Raw genomic sequence first — 22508 nt, forward strand, 5'->3', positions numbered from 1 at the left:
TCCAGCCTGGGCAACAGAGTGAGACTATCTCTTTAAATATATATGTATGTGTGTGTATGTATACACACACACACACACACACATATACACACACATATATATACACACACACAAATGCAATAAGTTTGTAGGCATGTCCTAAAAGCAAAGTTATGTTGCTTATCTATTTTACTTTTTGACCATTACGTTGTAAGGACTGAAGTTTCCTGGTACTTTGCTCTCCCATTAAAGTACAGAGGTTTTGGTATAGATTAAAATTCTCTCTTAGAAAGGCTTCCTGAAATAGGAAGTTATATAAAATAGTCACTTCCTTTCTTTTTTTTAAATAATACATAAAATGGAATTTAATTAGAAATTATCAACAGAAATAAAAAGAAACATTATATCAACAAAGGTAAAAATCCACCAGAAATAATAGAAAGGAAAAAAAAGGAACTGCTTAATCTGATAAAAGCTCTGTTAAAAACCTACAACAAACATTACATCTAGTCACTTCCGTTCAAGCCAAGAAAAAGTTATTTATTAAACACAGATACCTAAATGAAGTTTTAATCATTGAAAACTAGAATTGGGTTTAGAAAACATTAAAGGCATGAAAGAAAGTGCAATCTCTCTTTGGTGTAAATTGGAAATCTTTCATTTTTTCTCTACCTAGTTATTTTACCTTGTGGTGATGTTTGACCATCAGAAAATAACCCTACCTGCATGATAAACTGGGAACTGTTCTTGGGCTTAGTCACATAGGTCCCCGAGTTTGCTGTGTAATCCACACATTTTCCAAAGAAATAGATTTTAAAAGCTGTGCTGAGCCAGGCATGGTGGCGCATGCCTGTAGTCCCAGCTACTTGAGAGGCTGAGGCAGGAGGATTGCTTGAGCCCAGGAGTGTGAGGCTGCTGTGAGCTAGGCTGACGCCATGGCACTCTAGCCTGGGCAACAGAGTGAGACTCTGTCTCAAAAAAATAAATAAGTAAAACATAAATTAAAAAACAAGCTGTGCTGGGCAGGGCACAGTGGCTCACGCCTGTAATCCTAGCACTCTGGGAGGCCGAGGCGGGTGGATCGCTCAAGCTCAAGAGTTCGAGACCAGCCTGAGCAAGAGCGAGACCCCGTCTCTACTAAAAATAGAAAGAAATGATCTGGCCAACTAAAAATATATATAGAAAAAATTATCCGGGCATGGTGGCACGTGCCTGTAGTCCCTGCTACTTGGGAGTCTGAGGCAGGAGGATTGCTTGAGCCCAGGAGTGTGAGGTTGCTGTGAGCTAGGCTGATGCCACAGCACTCTAGCCTGGGCAACAGAGCGAGACTCTGTCTCAAAAAAAAAAAAAAAAAAAAAGCTATGCTGATTTTGGAAGACAGTCCTTTAGACTACTAGAAAGGGAATTTGTCCCAAAGTTGTAGCTATGCAACCACACTGTTTGTAATATAACAATAGACTTATTAAATATGGGTATTTATTGTGGAGAAGCAGGACCTTTCATAACCATTCTTTTAACGGATAACATATCTCATGGGAAGTGTGACTCACAGAAGTAGGATGTGATGAGGACTTAAGGGCACTAATTCAGCCAGATTGTGGTCCCAGATTGCCGGAAAGCAGGGAATACTTCCACTTTCATCTTCCTCTTCTGAAATTATGGATTCCAACGTTGAACAAAGGCAATAACCCTCCTTAGCATGGACCATGTATATTTTTATTTCCTCTTTCAAACTGTTACCTTCACTCCTTCCTTTCACGATGTAAGATTTCTCTGTTTTTTCGATCACTTGAATTAAATCTTCTCTTTTGGGTGTTTTTGCTCCGTTATAACACCAAACCTCAAAATCAACACCAGGGGAATTTTTCATCAAAATGCATCTATGTACATCAATGACTTTTGTGTACAGATTTTATAAGCTAAAAAACTCTGGGAGCATATTCCTATTTCCTCCTGTACTTTTCTGGTAAATTATTAAACCTGTATCTACTGATGTCAGTAGGTTTGGTGTATTCTATCAGCAAGAGAAAACTTCCATCATTTGAGTAATGCATAGTAATCATATTTCCATCATGGGATATATGTTTTTTTGTTTTTGTTTTTGAGATAGAGTTTCCCTCTGTCACCCAGGCTAGAGTGCAGTGGCATTATCATAGCTCACTGTAACCTCAAACTCCTCGACTCAAGCAATCCTCCTGCCTCAGCCTCCTGAGTAGCTGGGGCTACAGGTGCGTGCCATGACATATGGCTAATTTTTCTGTTTTTAGTAGAGATGGGGTCTCACTCTTGCTCAAGCTGGTCTCAAACTCCTGAGCTCAAGCGATCCTCCCACCTTAGCCTCTCAGAGTGCTAGGGTTACAGGCGTGAGCCACCGCGCCCGGCCTGAAGAACTCTTTAGAAGTTTCACACACACCTCCTCTGAACGTAGCATGTTCACCACTGCTTTTGTGGTTTTCAGTCTGATTTATTTTAACCTGTAAACAGTTAAAAAAGATACAATACTTCATAATGTATATTTCTGAAAGCCCAGTGGTGGCTTTGCACCTCAGGTTTTGCTTTTTTCAGAAAAACTGCCATTTTACAATCTGCCGATACTATATTTAATGTGTTCTTGATTGTGTCAGTGTCAAAAGACAGACTCCCAGTAAGTAATGTACAAAGAATACAGCCCATGGACCAAACATTAACTTCAAGTACATATGCACTTGCAGTTTCTAGGGAAATATATTTAGGAGTTCCACGTAGAGTACAATGCTTTTTATATGGCATTTGCAATTGAGTTGCAGCTCAAAATTGGTAATCTTGATGTCTATATTGTGCACAGGAGGTTAGAAAGTGTGAGTTCCTGGTGTGATACACCATGATAATGAAGCTAGAACATTCTTGTGATGATCTGGTGTGTGAAGGGTCAAGCTTCATTTTCTGGAAAGGTTTTTGTTATGTGCTTTAGATACCTGCTCCTTTCTCATTTCTAATACCAGGTACGCATGACAGCTGTCTTCAAAAATAGCTATAAAGCGCCAAGGTAGAAAGACATTCCAACTGGCAATGCATTTTTACTTCCTGTTGGACGCTGTACCATTAGAGCTTTCTTGTCTATCATTTTGACTAAAACTTCCAAACCTGTGTCAATGGACTCAGCTCTGTAGATACCAGCAAATGATGCCTTATCGAGCAAATTTCCACCCCCCTCCCCAAGTTCTCTGTCCTCTTCCTGAAGCAGGTCACTGTATTTCCCAGTACCAGCCTCTGCATCCATTAGGCTCAGCTCTCCAGGCTGCAGATCCTATGGCAACAGCACAATCACCTAACGATCTCCAGGGCACCTTCGAAGCTCAGTGCCATGTCTCTGAGCTCCCGTTTTGAAAAGGTTGGGCCACTTCTCCAAATAGCAGTGATAGGGACAAAAATTGATCTTCTTACCACTTCACTTCCACTCTCTCCTACTACTGTAGCATGATGAAAAGTCATGCATGAGTCAAGAATTTTGGAGAGTCTCATGCAATCAGTTTTCCCATATTTTGATAGTAAAATTCCAAAGGAGCAGAGTTTCCTTGTGAGAGAACATTTTTTAATGGGGGAGGTTATATTGTGTAGCGGTTTGAAATATTCTGTAGCCAGATTGCTGGGGTTCCATCTTTTCCTTTATCATAGCTGTGTAGATTTTTGACAACTACTGAACTACATTGGGTGTCAATTTCCTTACAGAAAAAAGTAGCTAGTAATATTACCTATCTCATAAATTCATTGTTATGAGTAAGTGAATTAATATATAATAGGAAACTTTTAGAATAGTAACAGTCATATGGAAGAATTAAGTATTAACTATCATTATTAATTTGTAGTTTAAAAAAGTACCTGTACCAGAAGATTCCATATACTGGATGACTCTGATGTCCATTTACAGAATTCATATTTTTTTTTTTTTTGAGACAGAGTCTCACTCTGTTGCCCGGGCTAGAGTGCCGTGGTGTCAGCCTAGCTCACAGCAACCTCAAACTCCTGGGCTCAGGCGATCCTCCTGCCTCAGCCTCCCAAGTAGCTGGGACTACAGGCATGTGCCACCATGCCCGGCTAATTTTTTCCATATATTTTTAGTCATCCAGCTAATTTCTTTCTATTTTTTTTTTTAGTAGAGACGGGGTCTCACTCTTGCTCAGGCTGATCTTGAACTCCTGTACTGAAACGATCCACCCGCCTCGGCCTCCCAGAGTGCTAGGATTACAGGTGTGAGCCACCGCACCAGGCCTGTTTTATTAATTTTTAAACATCAAGGAAGAGTGGCTGTGCAAGGTGAGCCAATCTGTATGTGTTAATGACTTCCCCTTCCCTACAGGTGTTCCCACAGAAGCTGGGCAATTTTTGCTGTATATTATGGGAACTAAGAGCTCAATCTTTGGATCCAGGCTACCTGGTTTACATCCCAGCTTTGCCTTTTAATTGGTGTGTTCTTGAGCAAATTTCTTGACCCCCTGGTGTCTCAATTTCCTCACCTGTATAATGGGGAGGATAATAATACACACTTCATAGAATTGCTTTGGAGATTAAATGAGTTAAGGTAGAAGTAGAAAGACCATTTGGAGCAGAAATGGATGGCGTGAGCTCTAAATAAATGCTTGGTGTATTGCCAGAGATGCTGCTGATCGGTTTGATTAATGCTCGTGTGGGCCATTGTGTCTCAGGGCTGGCAAGAACTGTAGAAACCATCAGAGGAATGTTTACATGGAAAATTTTTGGCATGCCCGAACTTCAGTTTTTTATTGTCATGGAAAACAATTCTGTGAAAATGAGCAAATGTCTATTTCTAGCTCATGGTTGCCGAGTAAAAACTGCATGACTCTACACTAGCTCTTGTATAATGAATATAAGAAGTTCAGAGCAAATGGAGCAATATTTTTCTTAATTCCATGCAAGTATATACTTAATATATTACAGTAAAAAATAGGATTAAATAATACAGAAGGAACTTCAATCATTTAATGCACAAATGTCAATTATAGAAGGCAGGGGCTAAAGAATACTGACTGACTTTTCTGAATCTTCGATATGAAAAAGATACCAATTTTAAGCTAAACTCTCTTCACTTATGGAAAACAACATGTAGAGGCACACACCACTATGAATTTCTGATTTTACCAGGACATAGACTGGGATAGCATTATCACTCATTTCATTCAAATAGGAACCATGTGACTAAGAATTTACAACATCTAGGCAAAACCTTCTCCTCTGATAGGATGCACCTTCCCCAGCTGGCCACCCTGTCCCAGCCCTGCAGGAGCACTCACTGTGACCGGCAGCAAATACAGCGCACGGGATGCAGAGGCAACAGAAACATACCCAGTGTTCAGTTGTGCCTCACTCAGCCAAGAGATGATTTAATTAGAATAAAATGAGGAATCTTGGTTTCTATTATTTAGACTCTGAGAAAAGTGTCCACACCCTCTTAAGGAGAACTGGAAGCCCTGGTCGAGTGCCTCTCTCACCTCCTGCTAATTAGGTGCAACCAACTGGGGAAGAGAGAAACTCCCCGAGTGTAGCCTTCTGAGAGCTGTGGCCCTTGATCAGCCTTGCAGGCAGAAAAACACGGAGGCAGAAAACATCTTGACCTGGAGCCAATAAACAAACCTAAGCAATTTATTTACTTACAGTCTGGTAGTACTTTATAGCTTCCTAACACTTCAGGACTGTATTCCATCATGCCTCACAGCAACCTTGTGAACGAGACAGGGCAAGTGTTATTATGCTTATTTTACAGAAATATAAAGTGACTTTCCCAGGTCACAAAGCTGATAGATAGTGGGACCCATGTCCCGGACCACTGTACCATGTTAAGCTCTAAGAGTGTCATGGTCTTTCTGGTCATCCTTTAAAGGTTATGCACCTGTGCACACACGCACATGTATTTGGTATGTATAAATGCATGCATACATACTTTTTTCATGATAAAATTATATGTACTCATTGCAGAAACATCGAGAGGAAATATAACAGAGGGGGAATGGCCTGAAGAAAAAAAAATGGCAAAGAGATTTTCTGTCTCCTTAAATCTTCCCCTACTCTTCTTGGGAATGGCATTCTGGCCGCATCCCTGAGGCAGGTAACTCCCAGGTGGAGCCAGGTCCCCGTGTGGGTGGCTAGTGGAGTTCACAGGCTCTGTCTTTGGCAGAGATGGGAGGATTAGAATAGTTAACCTCAGTAATTGCCTGAAGCTGAGAACTCTCCCTTTAAAAGCTCTGTATTTCTGCCTATGTTCAGGATATTTGGATTTTGAGATGAGGCAGTCTACCATATTTCCTCCTTTGTCAGCAAAGTAAACTCTCTTTCCTTCCTCCCAGAATGGCTTGTCCTTGTTCTTCTGATTCGGCCTCATGGACAAGTGGCCGAGCTTTTGGTAACAGACATAAAGAAGAAATTGTGGGCTGGGCGTGGTCGCTCACGCCTGTAATCCTAGCACTCTGGGAGGCCGAGGTGGGTGGATAGTTTGAGCTCAGGAGTTCGAGACCAGCCTGAGCAAGAGCAAAACCTCATCTCTACTAAAAATAGAAAGAAATGATCTGGACAGCTAAAAATATATATAGAAAAAATTAGCCAGGCATGGTGGCACATGCCTGTAGTCCCAGCTACTCGGGAGGCTGAGGCAGGAGGATGGCTTGAGCCCAGGAGTTTGAGGTTGCTGTGAGCTATGATGACACCATTACACTCTAGCCTGGGCAAGAGAGTGAGATTGTCTCAAAAAAAAAAAAAAAAAGAAGAAGAAGAAATTGTGTCCTATCATATGAATATTACTACTGTTGTATTTCTTAGGCAATTTAGTGAAATTTTGCAGGGAGCAGGAAGATTTCACTGGGTTTGGGTGTATTTGAGAAATAATGCTAACAGATTTCGGAAGTTTGGCTTTTAGAAGAATATGACTACATTTCCTTCCTCAAACCTACCTGAGTGTACTCAAATTCCTGTGCTAGGTCTCAAGTCCTCAGAGTTGAGGGTTGCGTCAATTAAACGTGCTTGCTAATTTCACACCCATGGGACCAATGTGCCTTTTTTTCTCTGTGACATACTTGATTTCTGGCTAATCATTTACTACCTCAAGGATCCTGTCAAGTCATCCAAAATTCTTTTTCCCTCTGACCTAGTCTATTTCAAGGAAAGAAAAATAAAAGTCATCAAAAAACTTAACTTCTCTTACTTGTAACTAAATTGTTTGATCCAAAATAAGTTATTTCACCCTTCAGAGCCTTAACCTTTTCATCTTTAAAATGAAATGTTTGGCTCAGATGATTTTTAAGTTCCTCTGAAGCCCTAACTTTCTAGAATTCCATTATTAAATAAATTCATGCCAAAGTGTAAGGGCCCAATAACCCTGACCTCAAAGGAGAAATTGTATTTCAAAGGTGAACTCTTTTTTTAGATGAGATTAATTTATGCATACATTCATTCTCTTATATATTAATTCAATAGGTATTTTCAAAGTATCTACTAAGCTCTGGGGCACATGGGTCTGGTATACGGTACATTGTCCCTGGCATACAAATGAACAGGTAATTGTGAAAAAATTAGCAGGGAAAGGACAGGACTCTACTAGCCCTGCTGCAAGGCTGGCCTCTACATACATAGAGTATGTTCATGTGAAGGAGTTTTAATTTTAGTTCATAAACAAAGCAAGATTTATTATACTTACATACATTTTTATTTATTGAATTGCATCATTATATTCCAATTACATAATATAGCTAATAATGCTTCTAATATTAATTTTTAGTATTCTTATATAATTATCTTTTGTTGTTTTCCTACAAGAAATGCACAGATTATCAGAAAAAAATTCTGTTGAAGTCTTTGATAGTGTATTATAAAGTATTACACATTATCGATGCAGGTGTCTGATACAACGAGCAGTGACAGAACATATGCAAACGTGTTTGCTTTGGTAAAGTGTATCCTTGCTTGGGTTACATTAACCTTCCTTCCTTCAGAAGGGATTTCTCTGTTGTATTTCTTACAGTCTTTAGGAAATTCATGAGATCCGTGCCTCCAGTGCCTTTGTTTTCCAGCCCTGACGGCTCTTCAGACTTATTATTTTCCTCGGCCTTCCGGCGTGCAGGAATCACGATGTACTTAGTCACTATTCGCAAATGGTAGCTCCTCAGGGAGACCAGAGCTTTCACACACGCGTCATACGCTCCCTGCAGGTCAGCGTCACCTTTCTCCAGGACAAACTCACGAACTGATGGACCCGACTCTACTGAGCGAAGAAAGTCCCGGTGAGCTGGTGGCATATATGTTCTCATTTCCTGCAGGAACTCGGCAGCGGATTCTAAAGGAACAAGAGAACCGTGAAGTGACAGGGAGGCCAAAGCACGGCCTGATCCAGGGAGAGGCAGAGTGGGTCAGAGTGGGCGGGAAATCACAGCCAATACCAGGCAGGAGTCATGGGGTCAAGACCATCCTGTCTGCAGGCTCATGACTAGCTATTAGTCTTGCTACTGTAATAGCAATGGTAATTATTGTAAAGTACTGTTAATTCTGAAAACCGCATGAGCTGAACTCATTCTTTCATAATAAAAGGTTTCTGTTTGTACTTTCTTTCTCACTTTTCTGCTGTATTTGATTCTTCTGAGAAGCTGGTGGTATAGACAGGGTATACATAATCTGCACTTGGCAGACAGTCTAAGAGAGCTTAAGGCGTCGTTTTAAAATAAGTCTCTGAATTAAGAAAAAAACATGTTTTCACTCAGCCCAGTGCTTCCCCCTCTGGCTGTTACACAGAAGTTTAAGAAAACAGAGAAAAGCAGGTAGAAGTTCTCCCTGGTGCTTCTCCTGCTCCTCTTTCTAAGCCCCTATGAGGAATGTAATGAATGTGGTTCATCTTTAAACTCCGGTGCAGCCATTGCCCCGGGCTGCTGGGGACACAGGGCAGCTGAAGAAGAGCAGAGCTCAGCCTCCCCTTGTCACCGAGATCCCTGTCATTTCATTTGCAGGTGACTTTGTGAAACTGATTGTACATTTGCAGAACATGTGATACGGGCTGCACCAGAGCGGACCAGTCTTTAAAGACGTGTTCAAATGTCCAGATGGGGAGAGTGATGAGCTCGGGTGTGAGCTCCGGCTCTGCTCCGGTCTCACGGTCTGGCTGGTTAACAGGAGCCAGGCGCTCATTCTCATGAGTTTCTGCTTCTCCATCTGTGAACTGGGGTGAGGACAATCAAGTCCCTACTTCGCTCATCATCCTTCAGATAAGTTCAGAGGAGATACTGATGGGAAGGCGCCTTTTAGACATTCACATACCATTCTATTAACTTAAGAGCCAAGGGTTTTTGTCAGTTTCAGCTCACCTCCGCCAGTGCTCTGCTGGATGCCCAGCAGGACATCGAAGCACTGAAAGATGCTGCTTTGGGCGGCACTGCCCCCTGCGAACTTCCTCGGGCTGTCCCAGACCCCCTCGTACAGCAGACCCTCTGACAGCTGGGGGTTGCCTTTCCAGCTAAGCCAGGAAAGAAAGAAAAATCATTCTTTGCATTAATTGCCAATTTTCAGATGCCGTATCTTGCACTAGAGGAGACCAGAAGGTGATGAGATAGATTTCACGATCCTTTCTTCACACTCTCTCCCCCAACTCATTTTCATGCATGAGAATAATAAGCTAATTCTGATAAGATTTGGCATAAATATTCTAGGAATGGGACCTTATTCTTGCATTAACACAGACCATTCCACCGTTTTTGAAATGACTGGCTTTCCTATCTCCCCTCCAGTGCATCCCAGGCTAAGTAAGGGAAACCGCCTGTTTGAGAATACGCGTTGTTGTCTGAACTCAATGAATAGTGGGGGCCATTAACAGGAATTTGGCGTGTTCTTTATGTTCATTGAGAGCAAACAAATTGAAGCATAAGACTACATACCCAGACAAATATATGCGAAGAACGTTGAAAAATAGTTCTGGGTCCACGTGTTCTGCAAAAAGATGGAATGTGTTTGATTACGCAGCAGCAGAGCATACGGGGAAATCAAGGTGTTGTGAATAACTGATGGTGGGTTTCAACACAGCTTGCAGGAAAGGCCTTAGGTCAGTCTGTGCAGAGCAAAGCACCTGCAGACAGGTGCCCAGTCTCCTGCCCTCTCCCAGAGGAGCCCCGCTCATCACCTGTGTCCACGGCATGGGGTCTCCCGTAGGGCTTCTGCACAGCTTGTGCTGAGGCGCCATCTACCCACCTACCGGGCATCATCAGGGGGCCAGGTAAACCGTCAGCATTTCCCTAGCACTTCTGTATGCGCTTACTGACATAACAGGTAAACTGTTTACATAAAGAAAGAAGCCCCCCCCCCAATAATAAAAAAACTGAAACAAAAAAATCCAGCCGTCCCACCCTCTGCCTTGTGCATCCACAAGTCTCCCCTCCTATTTGATTTGAAGGTCCAATGCCGCAGACCAACGAGCAGTAACTCAAAGTCCAGGGACAAACAGTCACGTTTGTTAAGTCTGTCCAGTGGGCAGATTTCCTTTTGCAAATTGCTGCTTATGCACGGTTTGAGTTTTTATAGTTTTTTAGCTGTTAATTTTGCAACAACTTGTGAGCTCACTGGCTTTTCTGTTTAGTTTCTTAGTTAACTTACAAAAAAGCAGAATTAGAGAGATCTTATCAAGCAGAAACTATGTTTTTCAGAACTTAAAATCACCTTCCCATTTAGCAAGTTTCTGTATGGGATTTAGTGGGAAGTAAGGAAGCTCCTTAGAGTGAAATAGACCCAGCTTGGAATCTCGGCTTCACCGTTTACTACCTCTGTAATCTTAAGTCATTTCTCTTATCTCTCTGAATTTAGATTTCCTTATCTGTAAAATGGAGATAATGAAACCTACCACACAGAAAGTGTAATGATTTAGTGAGATAAAATACATAATAAAGTAAAAACACACACACTGATAGTTGCTTTTTGCTTCCTTTTTCTCAATAATTCTACACAGACAGTCAGAAACATTTGTGAGCCTAGAGGTTGTATGGCATACAATACTTGCCATGGATTTGGTGAAACACTTCAAGGGCTTTCTTCAGGGAAGAAGCTACATCAAGCAGTGCCTGTTGCAAAGTGTCCTGGTCCTGGTGCTGCACTGCACTGAATATAATGGGAATTACCTTAAAAAAAATAAAAGACAAACACTTAAGATTTTCTAGGACTATACATTGACATTGAATAAAATTCTCCCAAGTCTTAATCCCTAGATTAAATTTGGGATTTTACACTTCTTTCCTGGGCTGAGCATTGACTAATTTCCCTGAATTTATATAAACTGGGGTTGGTTTATTCACTTAGCATTTTAGAGGCGTATATATATGTGTGTCTATATATATATATATATATATATATATATATATATATAGACATATATATACATATTTCCATTTTTACTTCTTTTATTTTCTTTGTCTTTTTTTTTATTTATTTTTTATTTTTTGAGACAGAGTCTTGCTCTGTCACCCTGCCTAGAGTGCTGTGGCATCATCATTAGCTCATAGCAACCTCAAACTCCTGGGCTCAAGTGATCCTCCTGCCTCAGCCTCGCGAGTGGCTGGGACTACAGGTGAGTGCCACCACGCCCAGCTAATTTTTCTATTTTTAGTGGAGATGGGGTCTCGCTCTTGCTCAGGCTGGTCTTGAATTCCTGAGCTCAAGTGATCCTCCAGCCTTGGCCTCCCAGAGTGCTGGGATTACAGGCAGGAGCCACCATGCCCAGACATCCATTTCTACTTTGAAACTGTTGAATTTATGACACTATGTATTATAGTCCAATGCCAAATTGCATTGAAATTTTTTATTTCTTATAGGGATTTCAAATTGGATTCTAAATATATGGCTCTGAGATTTTATATTTTAGGTGATACACAAAAATAAACGAAATATTTCTTTCTATCAGATGATCCCTTACCCCCCCATTAAATAATCCCATGCTGTATTTGTTCAGGATAAAGTTAATTCATGCCTACTTTGGCTCAGTTATTAAGTGATTGCTCTGCTTATGTGAACTGACAAAGTTTCAAGTGTGGATCGACGTACTTTGATCGCAGAAGCAGCTGCTATTTCCACCAATAGAGAAACCAGGAAGAATCCTTTACCACAGTCCCCACCAGGAAACGAGAACAAAATGTCCATGTTCCTAAGAAAATCCATTGAGGAAGGCAAGAAAGGTCACAAAAATTACGGTACATTTGTAGAATACATTATAGTTTTCAAGCATTTTGATTTATCTGATTTTCAAGACAATTTTGTGAGAGAAGTATGGCCATTATTATCATCTCCATCGTGTAGCTGGGAATGTTGGCTCAGCTAGGTAGGCCCATTGTCTAAGACCGATTCATAGTAAGTGCGTTAAGCCGAGACTTGACATTTCATTTTAGAACTTGGCACCAGAATCCCAAACTAATTCCATTCCCATCATCCTGTTAACTTTTTACAGACATATATTACTATAGATATTAGTATATACTCAATGTTTATAGAGATATCTGTGAGGTAGAGTTTTAAGAAGTAGTCTTTTTGTTAAAATAAATATATTCATACTTTTATCTGTGAACCTGATTCAATTTCTCAGTGGTTTATCTACTTTATGAAAGAATTGGCTGTGAAATTAAAATAAGCAGTTAGACTCTATTTTTCTTTTCTATTGAAGTTTTGGCATTGGTGCAAACACAGTCGTAGTGTCTGTATATCTGTTAGTTTTCTGGTGGTTAAATTCATGGTTTCTGAAGGCAGACAACCTTGCAGGTTACTTGCTATGTGACCTTGAGTAAGATAAGTCATCTGCCTCTGCCTCAGTGTTCTTATCTGTAAAATGGGACTGGCTGACGATATCATCCTCCTGTGTAAAAACCTCACAGCTTCTCACTTATTTTAAGATACTGTTCAAACTCCTTATCATAGCCAACAAAGCCCCACATAATTTTTTTTCTTTTTCTTTTTCTTTTTTTTTTAAGACAAGGTCTCGCTCTGTTGCCCCGTCTGGAGTACAGTGGCCCAATCATAATCAAAGCTCACTGCAGCCTGGAACTCCTGGGCTTAAGCGATCCTCCTGCCTCAGCCTCCCAGAGGGCTGGGATTACAGGTGTGAACCACTGTGCCTGGCCTAACCTTTCCAAAAACTTATTTCCTCATCCTTGTCTCATATTGTTATTGTCATCATTCATTATTTATCAGTGACATGAGCCATCCTTCAACTCTGATAATGTACCAAGATTTTTGTCACTTCAAGGCCTCATTTGCTGTTTCGTCCACAAAGAACACTCTCATCTTCTTCTTCTAGCTAGTTCCTACTCACTTTTCAGGACTCAGCTCAAAGACCTTGCCTCAGGCATTCCCCCTTCACCCTTTTATTTGGTTTGGATTCCCAGTGCTCTGTCTTCCTACCTCTTCTCCTAGCTGAATGGCAATTGGTGAGTGTGTCACCTATCTCCTTTCCTCTCCAGCAGCCTAACTTCCCAGGTGGGCTTGTAACAATGATGCTTGCTCTCGTTTCCCCATCCCAGCCTATGTCTAGTGTATAGGTCAAAAGTAATAAGGATTCGGCCAAAAAGATCAGGTTTATGTACAGCTGCTTATTGACACTGGTGACTTGTTCCTGCCACAGAGATCATTAAGTCATAGATACACAGAGGTTTGTGCCTTTTGTATTTATGCATAGTTATTACACGTACATGTGCAAATAGTATTTTTGTATATATCTATATCTATAATATCAAATAGACACAGTCATAACACAGTCACAGACATAATTTAAAACTGTGATTATTTGCTTTTTAAATAATGACTTAATTTTTGCCTAAATTCAATCATTTGAAAATGCACTTGGAGTATATTAATAAACCTACGTTCACTTTGAATAACAATTCTTAGAATAAAATAAGAATCAAATACTTACTCATAAGTCATGGGCCTTAGGAGAGCAGACATGCATCAGTGGCCGGTTGGAAGAGGGAAAGAAAACAAACGTAAAATCAAATGGCTTTGAGTGATTGTTTTAGATTGAGTATTACTGATCTATCAGAGGTAAGACATAGGTAAAAAGATAAAATATATGCTTTTTATATTTCTCAAGTAGGCATTGTAAACATTTAATAACTTAAAAGTGAAATAAAAAATTAAACATGCGAGGAGCACACATGGACAGTCAAAACTATTAGTAGTTGTTACTAATAAGAAATTTTCCAGATCGAATCCTTTCATTTTGCCGTATTCCTATTTGCAGAATCGTCTGCTACAGGTGCATGGACCCAGGGCACGTTAATTCTCTTGTCCCTTCATTATAGCGGATGCCATCACTTGATGGGTACAAAAAGGCCTAGATTTTGAGCAGATTGCTCTGAAATCCAGACATTGCTGCCTCTACTGCTAAAGATGTGTTGACACTTAAATGCAAGTGGCTACTTAAAAATTAGATTAGTGTAATCTCAAAAACGTTAATCAAAGGAAACCAGACACAAAAGAGTACATACTCTATGGTTTCATTGATATACGCTTAATAACAAAACAAAATAACTTCTGACAAGACAAATGAGAATACATTTACCTATGGCTGGGAAGGAAGTTGGATGGAAAAAAAAAGCACGAAGGAATTTTCTGAGGTGATAAAAATATTCTGTATGTTGCTTAGGGTGGTGGTGTACGTATGCACACAATAGTAAGATTCAAACTGACGATTTAAGATTTGTGCATTTTGCTGTATTTTAACTGTACACCCCTCTCATATATGTATAATACATTTGTAGTTATGGACACAGAAGTCCAAGAAACTAACAGAGAAGAAACTGTACTGCTAAAAAATCGACCAATAAATGACTACTTTTTGATTTAAATAGCATGCACCCTATCAATTCCTGTTACAATCAAAGTTTACTTACCCATTGGGATCCTTTTTCTTCCAGTTTGCCAAGACACAGTCTGCATATAGGAGAATAGGAGGGAGCCCCAGCTTCTCAGAGAGTTTGCAGTAAGGAATAGCAATATTTCTCGGCAAGATCTAATTAAAACACAATATTTAGTTTTAACCATTGGAGTATCTTACTTTTTTTCCTGCTTCCTGGATACCAAAATATTATCTGTTCTATATAATTTCACTTTGAAACCAAACAAATGTAATTTTTTTTTTCTCTTCTTCGCTTCACAACTTAAACTGTTAAATGTGCATGTTTTGGATTTGGGTTGATGAGGACATAACTTGACCAGAGAAAGGTAAAAGAGGTTGAGTGCGAGAGGAACAAAGGTTGCATCTTTGACTTTCCAAAGGCCTTGTGAGGTACTTTCATTCATTCATTCTTCCGTCCATCCCATGAATATTTGTAAACCAATTTCTCAATGCAAGGTGCTACATTATCCACTGTCAACAAAAAGATAAAATCAATTGTCTCAGAGATGGTGAAAGTCTTTGTAATTATGACTTTTGGTTAAGTGTAAATAAATGGCTGCTCTTGGGGGCACAGCTTAGAAAGAAACTCTCTCCTGGGTGACTTTTTTGTTTGTTTTTTTTAAGAAAGCTGCACCATTAAATGACATTGGTGCTTGGCCTTGAAAACTTACTTGTGCTCGAAGAAGGAATCTGCTATCCCCTTTCTTTGTATTTCCTTGTGGAAACTGGGAGGTCACTCGGCTAATCTCAGCGCTCTCACTCACCCTTCCTCAGGGGAGGTGAAACTACAGCAATTAGATAAGCCTCTCCTCAACTCTCCTTTTCCTGAGGCTGCAACTTGTAGAATTTTGCTCTGTTTGGCCACACACGGGGCAATCCTGTCGTTGTCTAGCACTGCCCTCCACGAGGTGCGCGGGTTGCTCTGATTCTGGGGTGCACTTTTGTCTACCCAGTTGGTCTCCTCAAACCCGGCCATGTTTCCCAACAGCTCTATTAGTCATAGAGTTGACATCTCGCTCTTGATCTGCCTGACTTCCTCATCTCGTTGTCATTTGATGTAGCACTGGATGGTCCCTAGGCAATCTGGGCAATCGTCATCAGCAACTTGTGGCTGGAATTTTGAAATTAACCAGGAAGGAAAGGGCTGCGTGACCAGTCTGGGGTAGTGGGTGGTGAAACATCAGTGGGACTTTAGTTGCACTACTGGGTGGATAACGAACAGAAGTCAGCAGATTGTACACATTGTTCGACCTCCTCCATTCATCTGTGCTACTCCAATCCCTAGGAAGACGTTACTAGGACTGTCTTTTGGTTGGACTTAGAGTGAAATAGCTATCAAACCTAATCTATAATGCCTGTGTGCTCATAATCACCACTTTTATAAAAATAAGACTGTGACTAACACTTAAGTGTATACATATAAATATACATACAAGATGACATTATTTTAAAATTAAGGTTATGTAATGTTGTTAAGGGTAGAGTGAAACCAATATATTCTTCCGTTTTGACAGATGTAAGGTAGCATTTTAGTATTAACTAAGAAGAGCCAGAAAATACTCAGACTTCCCAAAAATCATAAATAGAGAAAAATGGTTCATATTCAAAGATATTTAGTGTAGTATTATTTATAATACTGAAATACTGAAAACAAGTAAAGTATTTATCAATAGAGGATTTAGTAAGTAAACTAAATTCAGAAATTCAATGAAATATTAGTCATTTCAAATGACTGCAATGATTGTGTAGTAATTAAAAAATGCTTACAATATAATTTAAGTTAAAGAAGCAGGATAGAAAGGTATTTGTACAAGATAGAGCAACTGTGTAACGTAAATAAAAGACTAAAACTATAATAATGATAACAGTTGATATGTTAAGCCAGTGAATGTTTTCTTTTTCCTTTTTTTCTGTTATCTAAACTTTCCAAAATACAGTTAATGCTTTTAGAAAATTTTTATGTTAAATGGAAATTGGATGAAAATCTGTCATGTGGCATAAGAAATATTAGAAAATCTCCAAACCTTGCTGACATCTCCGTCACGTTGGTTCCACACATATGCCATGGTGATGTACCCCAGAACCAGACGTGCGAGGCGCTGTAGCTTGTGCCCTTGGAGGTCATCAATGCTGAGCAATGGTAACTGCAAACAAAGGGAGAGATTGACTCGGATCAATTCTGGTGATGCTGTGGGCTTCAAAACCAAGTTGATGATGTTAAGAAGCTACACAAGAAGACAGCCAGGCACAGTGGCTCACGCCTGAAATCCCAGTGACTCAGCCAGCTGAGGCAGGAGGGTCACTTGAGCCCAGGAGTTTGAGGCTGCAGTGAGCTGTGATTGTGCCATTGCACTCCAGTCAGGGCGACAGAGTGAGACCTCATCTCTATAAGAATAAAAAAAGAAGAAAGAAGACAAATGTGAGACATATTTCAAACCTTCTCAACTTCAGCTCGGAGTTGACCAGTCTCAATCAGAGCAGGCAGGTTCTCAGCAATGACCATCCAGGCATTATACTCAGCAGGTAGCTCTTCCTTTACAAAAGAAAAAAAAAAAGACTTTTATTTACTAGTAGCAATTACTGGAAAAATAGTTTTGGCTTTCCAAGGATAGTCCACCTTGCCGCTGCAAAACCCATTTTGTGCAATGCTGCTGTGCCGCACACCCAGCTCTCCAGCACACAGCCTGTGCCTGGCAGCTGTGCCCGGGCTCAGGACCTGCACCTGCACTCCCGTCTGCCTCTTTTTCAACGTTTACCTCAAAAGTTCCACTAAAATCTTCCTGAATATTTCATTTGACACCAATATCCTCTATTTTAAATCCTATGAATTATGCCTTTCCACATCATTAAGTAATTTATCTGCTACTTTTCTTCTTCTTGGGTAGACCTCAAGCTCTTTGAATGGAAGAAAAATGAGATATTTTAAATGTCTAGTAGTGGACTAGGCACACTCCGCTCAATAATTTCACCTACATACATCCCCTTTAATTCTTGTAACAGCCCAAGAAGTTATCTCTATAATAAATAAGGAAACGCAGGCTCAGAGAATTTATATAACTACTTTTGTATACATAGTTTATTGTAATTCAAACATAACTTTCCTACTTTCAGAATCCATGTTCTTATCTCACTGACAAGGATTGTATTGTGAGTTTTTTTTTTTTTGGAGACAAGATCTTGCTCTGTCTCCTGGGCTAAAGTGCAGTGGCATCATCATAGCTCACTGCAGCCTCATACTCCTAAGCTCAAGGGATCCTTCTGGCTCAGGGTCCTGAGTAGCTAGGACTACAGGTGTGACCCACCACACCCAGCCAATTTTTAAAAATTATTTGTAGAGACAGAGTTTTGCTATGTTGCCCAGGCTGGTCTCGAACTCTTGGCCTCAAGAGATCCTCCTGCCTCGGCTTGCAAAGTGGCTAGGATTACAGGCATGAGCCACTGCACTTGGCCAGTGCTTTTACTTTCATATCTTTTACAAGACCTGGCACATTACTGGACATATAGGAGGTTGATGGTTACCTACTTTGGTTTTACTCTAGGCTTGTTTTTTGCTCACTAAGTACAATGAAATCCAAATAAAAGCGTCTCCCTTACCATATTATCATCTCATCTCAAAGGGAAACAATGGGAAATATACAAACAAAAGACCTAGGGAACATCTCGAAATGAGATAAAGATCCCTGAGCAATTTCCTGTATAACCTGCCCCTGCCCCTCCATCCACTGTCTTCAGGGCACACCCTTCAGGTCATCGATGCTGAACCCTGGGGACTTAGTGCAAACAGAGAGATTGACCCAAATCAATATGGGTGAGGTCTTAAGCTTCACCCATACAGTTAACACATAATAAGTTAATATATAAGTAAGCTATAAAACAAGAAAGCAAATATAATATAAAATTGAAACATTTTCAAGATCTGTATGTAATTGTCCAGTCTTAATTGGTTAGGGAAGATTGTTAGCAATGAAAAATCTAGGATGCGTGCCACTAGATAGCCCCTTTTCTTGCACTGAACTTTTCTCCCTGACCTCACAAATGTTATGTTCTAGTGCTTTAGTAATAAATGTTGGTTGTTGTTTTTGTTGTTCTGTGTTTCACGGTGTAGCACACCTGATTTTTTGGTTATTGCTGTTTTCCCCAAGTGACAGAAATACTCTTGTTATATACCATGGTTAATGTTTTATTTGACAGCACTTTTAACAAATGTAAAATTCAATCAACAAATATGTTTCTGGTTCAGAGGATCCCTAAAGGGTATAATATAAATTAAAAAAAGAATAATACAGAAGATTCTGCTAAGATTAAAGAATGCCTTTTGTTTCTATATGGACTCAGAAGACATTATTTTCCTTTAGAATAAAAAGCTGATACACAGAGTATGAGAAAGGGAATATACATTTTTGAGCTTATAATTTTTAGGAAAGATCTTCAGTGAAGAAATAAAAGTAACCTCTAATTTTTTTTTCATGTTTCAGGACACTATATCTAGTTTCCTCAGTATCTCAGCTAACAATTATTAGCCAAAGAGGAGTTTTGTTTGGTTTTTTTTTGTGTGTGTGTGTCGGGGGGGTGTTTTAACCCTCTGAGTCTGTTCTCGGGGTCTCCACAATTACCACAGTTGTTGCATTTCTCAAGAGAACTAACTCTTTGAAGAAAGAAAAACTTGATACGAAGTTTAGTAGTATCTGAAAAAGATAGTTCTATTGTACCATTGATAGTGCAACCTTGAAACCATCCAATCCTGACATCTGTGCACGTATGGGGTTGGGGCAGGGAGCAAGTATGAATATTATCGATTTGCAAGTATAAAGCAAACTCTGGGCTTTTGGCAATAACATTAAAGCATATGCTTCATTTTCTTAAGTTAATTTAATAATCTGAAGAGGAAAATTATATTGAGAGGCAGTCTGCAGAATTGTTACAGTTGTTACAACATGTAACTGGTTCATGGAAATCTGCCCTGGAATCTCATGTACCTTGTCCCGAGAGAGAGAGAGAGAGAGAGAGAGAGAGAGAGAGAGAGAGAGAGAGAGAGAGAGAGAAGCAATGCTTTGTGCTCTCTTCTTCTTTTAAGAGAGCAACTCTGGAGCCAGACTGCTTAGGTTACACCTGCTTCTTTCCCTTGCTGACTGTATGAGTCTGATAATTACTTAAATTCTGTACGCCTTATATTTCTTACCAGAAAAATGAGAATAAGAACACAGATACCATTTGGGATGGTTTGTGAGGATGGAATGAGTTAATATTTGTAAACTGCTTAGAAGAATACTAAGTTTTATAACTAAAATATTGATAATAAGTTGGTTTACATGGCATTCATCAGAAGACAACTTAGGAAAATATAGTTTCTTTTTTTTTTTTTTTAATTTTTTTTTTTTGAGACAGAGTCTTGCTCTGTCCCCCCCGCCCACCCCCCTACAGTGCCGTGGCATCATACCTCACAGCAACCTCAAACTCCTGGGCTCAAGTGATCCTCCTGCCTCAGATTCCCAGGTGGCCTGGCTATTTTTTTTATATTTTTGGTAGAGACGGGGGTCTCACTCTTGCTCAGACTGGTTTTGATCTGAGCTCAAGCGATCCTCCTTTGCCCACCTCCCAGAGTGCTGGGATTACAGGTGTGAGCCACCATGCCTGGCCTAGAAAATACAGTTTTTAAGGCAAATATTTTCTCCACATACCTTGCACTTTGTAGCTAAAACTTGTAAAAAATAAAAAAGGTAGTTCAGACTCACATTTGAATTTTATGCTCAGTAAACAGCATTATTGATACCACACAAAAGTGGCTTGATGTGTCATCTCATAAACGCAATCAAATTAGGAACACATATTGCACAATTTAAGGTCTATCAGTAGAGAAAGGGTTTTCCCTTTGTCTCCCAGACCATTTATACCTTCAGCTTTTTAAAAACCACCTCCAAAAATACAATTGCAATAAACTTACATTTGATTTCTACAGTACAATTCTTTTGTAAAGCTAAAATGCTTCCCACAGTTTCCCTATCCTACCACTCTGCATGTCCACCATATGCAAGGAAGAAGTGCATGGGGGATTATATGTCTGGGGAGAAAATTGCAAGAAAGTTAAATGAGACAGTTATTAAAACTCAGCCTCCAATTTGAGCACCGCTTTATCCATTTGGTTAGGCTACTGAACCACAGTTGTTCAGTAGTTAACTTGTCCAGGTTAAGTGATGAGAAGAAAAATACATTTTCCCACCTTACAGTGTCCTTTCTTACCAGTGGATTGGGTAGAGCGAAGCCCACGTCTTCATCAATGTGGTATTCCGCAGTGATTTTCCAAGAGCTGTCCTTGGGAGATGCTGTAGCACGCGCCATTCTTGCAGTCTACTCCTCTGGTCCCCGCAGCCTCTGCAGGGTTTCAGAACATCTCTTATTATAGTGGTTGCCATCGGCAGTGACCACAACCTCTCACGTAGGCAGTGAGGAATGACTTCCACTTTTGAAATAGTTTCATTTTCTGGTTTCTTTATATGGAATCTGATCAACAATGAAACCACAGAAGCATCACAGGAAGAAACTGAAAGTCTAGGTTTCACGGTATGTGTCTTAGGGACATCATTTGCTTACTGCCATGTGGGAAGTGGGAAAGGGTCTGACTGTAAACACAAGAAGTAGGAAAAGATGTGACCAGAAAGGAACATTTTGTTTCTTGGAAATTTGTTAATTGTTGAATTAAAATAAAGAATTGTACCACAGCTATAGTCTTAAACGATTAGTTAGTTATTTGCCATTGGTTTTTTTTTTTAGGCTTCCAGGGTTCTTTGAAAATATCAGTGTCTTGTTTCAGCAGCTTGGAAATACAAGCTGTGACACACTGAACTATTAGTCAAGGGCTCTGAAGCAGGACAAAAACAGAAGCACATGACAAATTAGAAAAGCAGCCCCTGCCCACCTCCCCATCTTTCTCACCTGGACTTTCCTCCGTGCTCCCATGATGAAGCTCCCTCTTTTGCACATTCCTAACAAGCAACTTTTAGGAAGATTATCTTGCATATCAACTGCATCTGACTGCCAGGGACTGATGAGGCAATTGTCCTCATTTGGAGACTTTGGAATGCGTTAAAAGTTGAAGCAAAGGATAAAATACCTTGAAAATGTTTCTTTCAAAATGCCAGTTTAGACTGCATTTGGTAAAAGTTTTCAGGTTGCGAGCAGGTGTGTGGTCACGTTAGAGGCACTGTTCTCGCTTACTAATGATGCTAAAGCAAAAGCAGAAGCCATGTGATGTCGTTCCTTTTAATCGTCAAAAGGAGAAAAGAGAAGGATTTTTAGTGCTCAGTACATCCAAATGTCATGCAGTTTTGTCATCCAGTTTGTCAGTACTTAAGATCACTTAAATTTTGGCAGCTCATGGCTTTGCTACACTCTAAACTAGTTCCCGCACTGTGCTACTTGCTGCTTCCCTCCCGCCACCGTGCTAACGAGGCTACGCCTCCCTGTCACGTTATGACTTTGTTTTTAAAAGGGAAGTTTTACAAGAATATGTTCTCTGAACAAGAAAAGTAAGAGAAAATGAAACCAAAATTACATACGAAAGCAAATACAATAACACATTCTTTAAAAGAGATTACTCATGAGGCCGATACTTTTGGAATCAGGCCCAAGGGGGAAATGG

The 22508-nt window shown here is 40.0% G+C and overlaps 1 protein-coding gene across 1 annotated transcript; it reads right to left on the bottom strand.

Annotated features, from left to right (window-relative positions):
• Positions 1–7646: 7646 nt before the first annotated feature.
• On the bottom strand, positions 7647–21285 carry IDO1 (indoleamine 2,3-dioxygenase 1). Its single transcript, XM_045535773.1, has 10 exons — positions 21110–21285; positions 17310–17405; positions 16897–17016; positions 14868–14986; positions 13889–13903; positions 12031–12130; positions 10994–11111; positions 9882–9933; positions 9315–9463; positions 7647–8296 (listed from the first exon to the last, which is right to left on the bottom strand). Exons 1-10 carry the CDS (start codon positions 21206–21208, stop codon positions 7932–7934), a joined length of 1233 nt encoding a protein of 410 aa, XP_045391729.1. The 5' UTR covers positions 21209–21285; the 3' UTR covers positions 7647–7931.
• Positions 21286–22508: the final 1223 nt, after the last annotated feature.

The sequence above is a fragment of the Lemur catta genome, chromosome 22, assembly GCF_020740605.2.
Source record: "Lemur catta isolate mLemCat1 chromosome 22, mLemCat1.pri, whole genome shotgun sequence".
NCBI classification, from domain to species: domain Eukaryota; kingdom Metazoa; phylum Chordata; class Mammalia; order Primates; family Lemuridae; genus Lemur; species Lemur catta.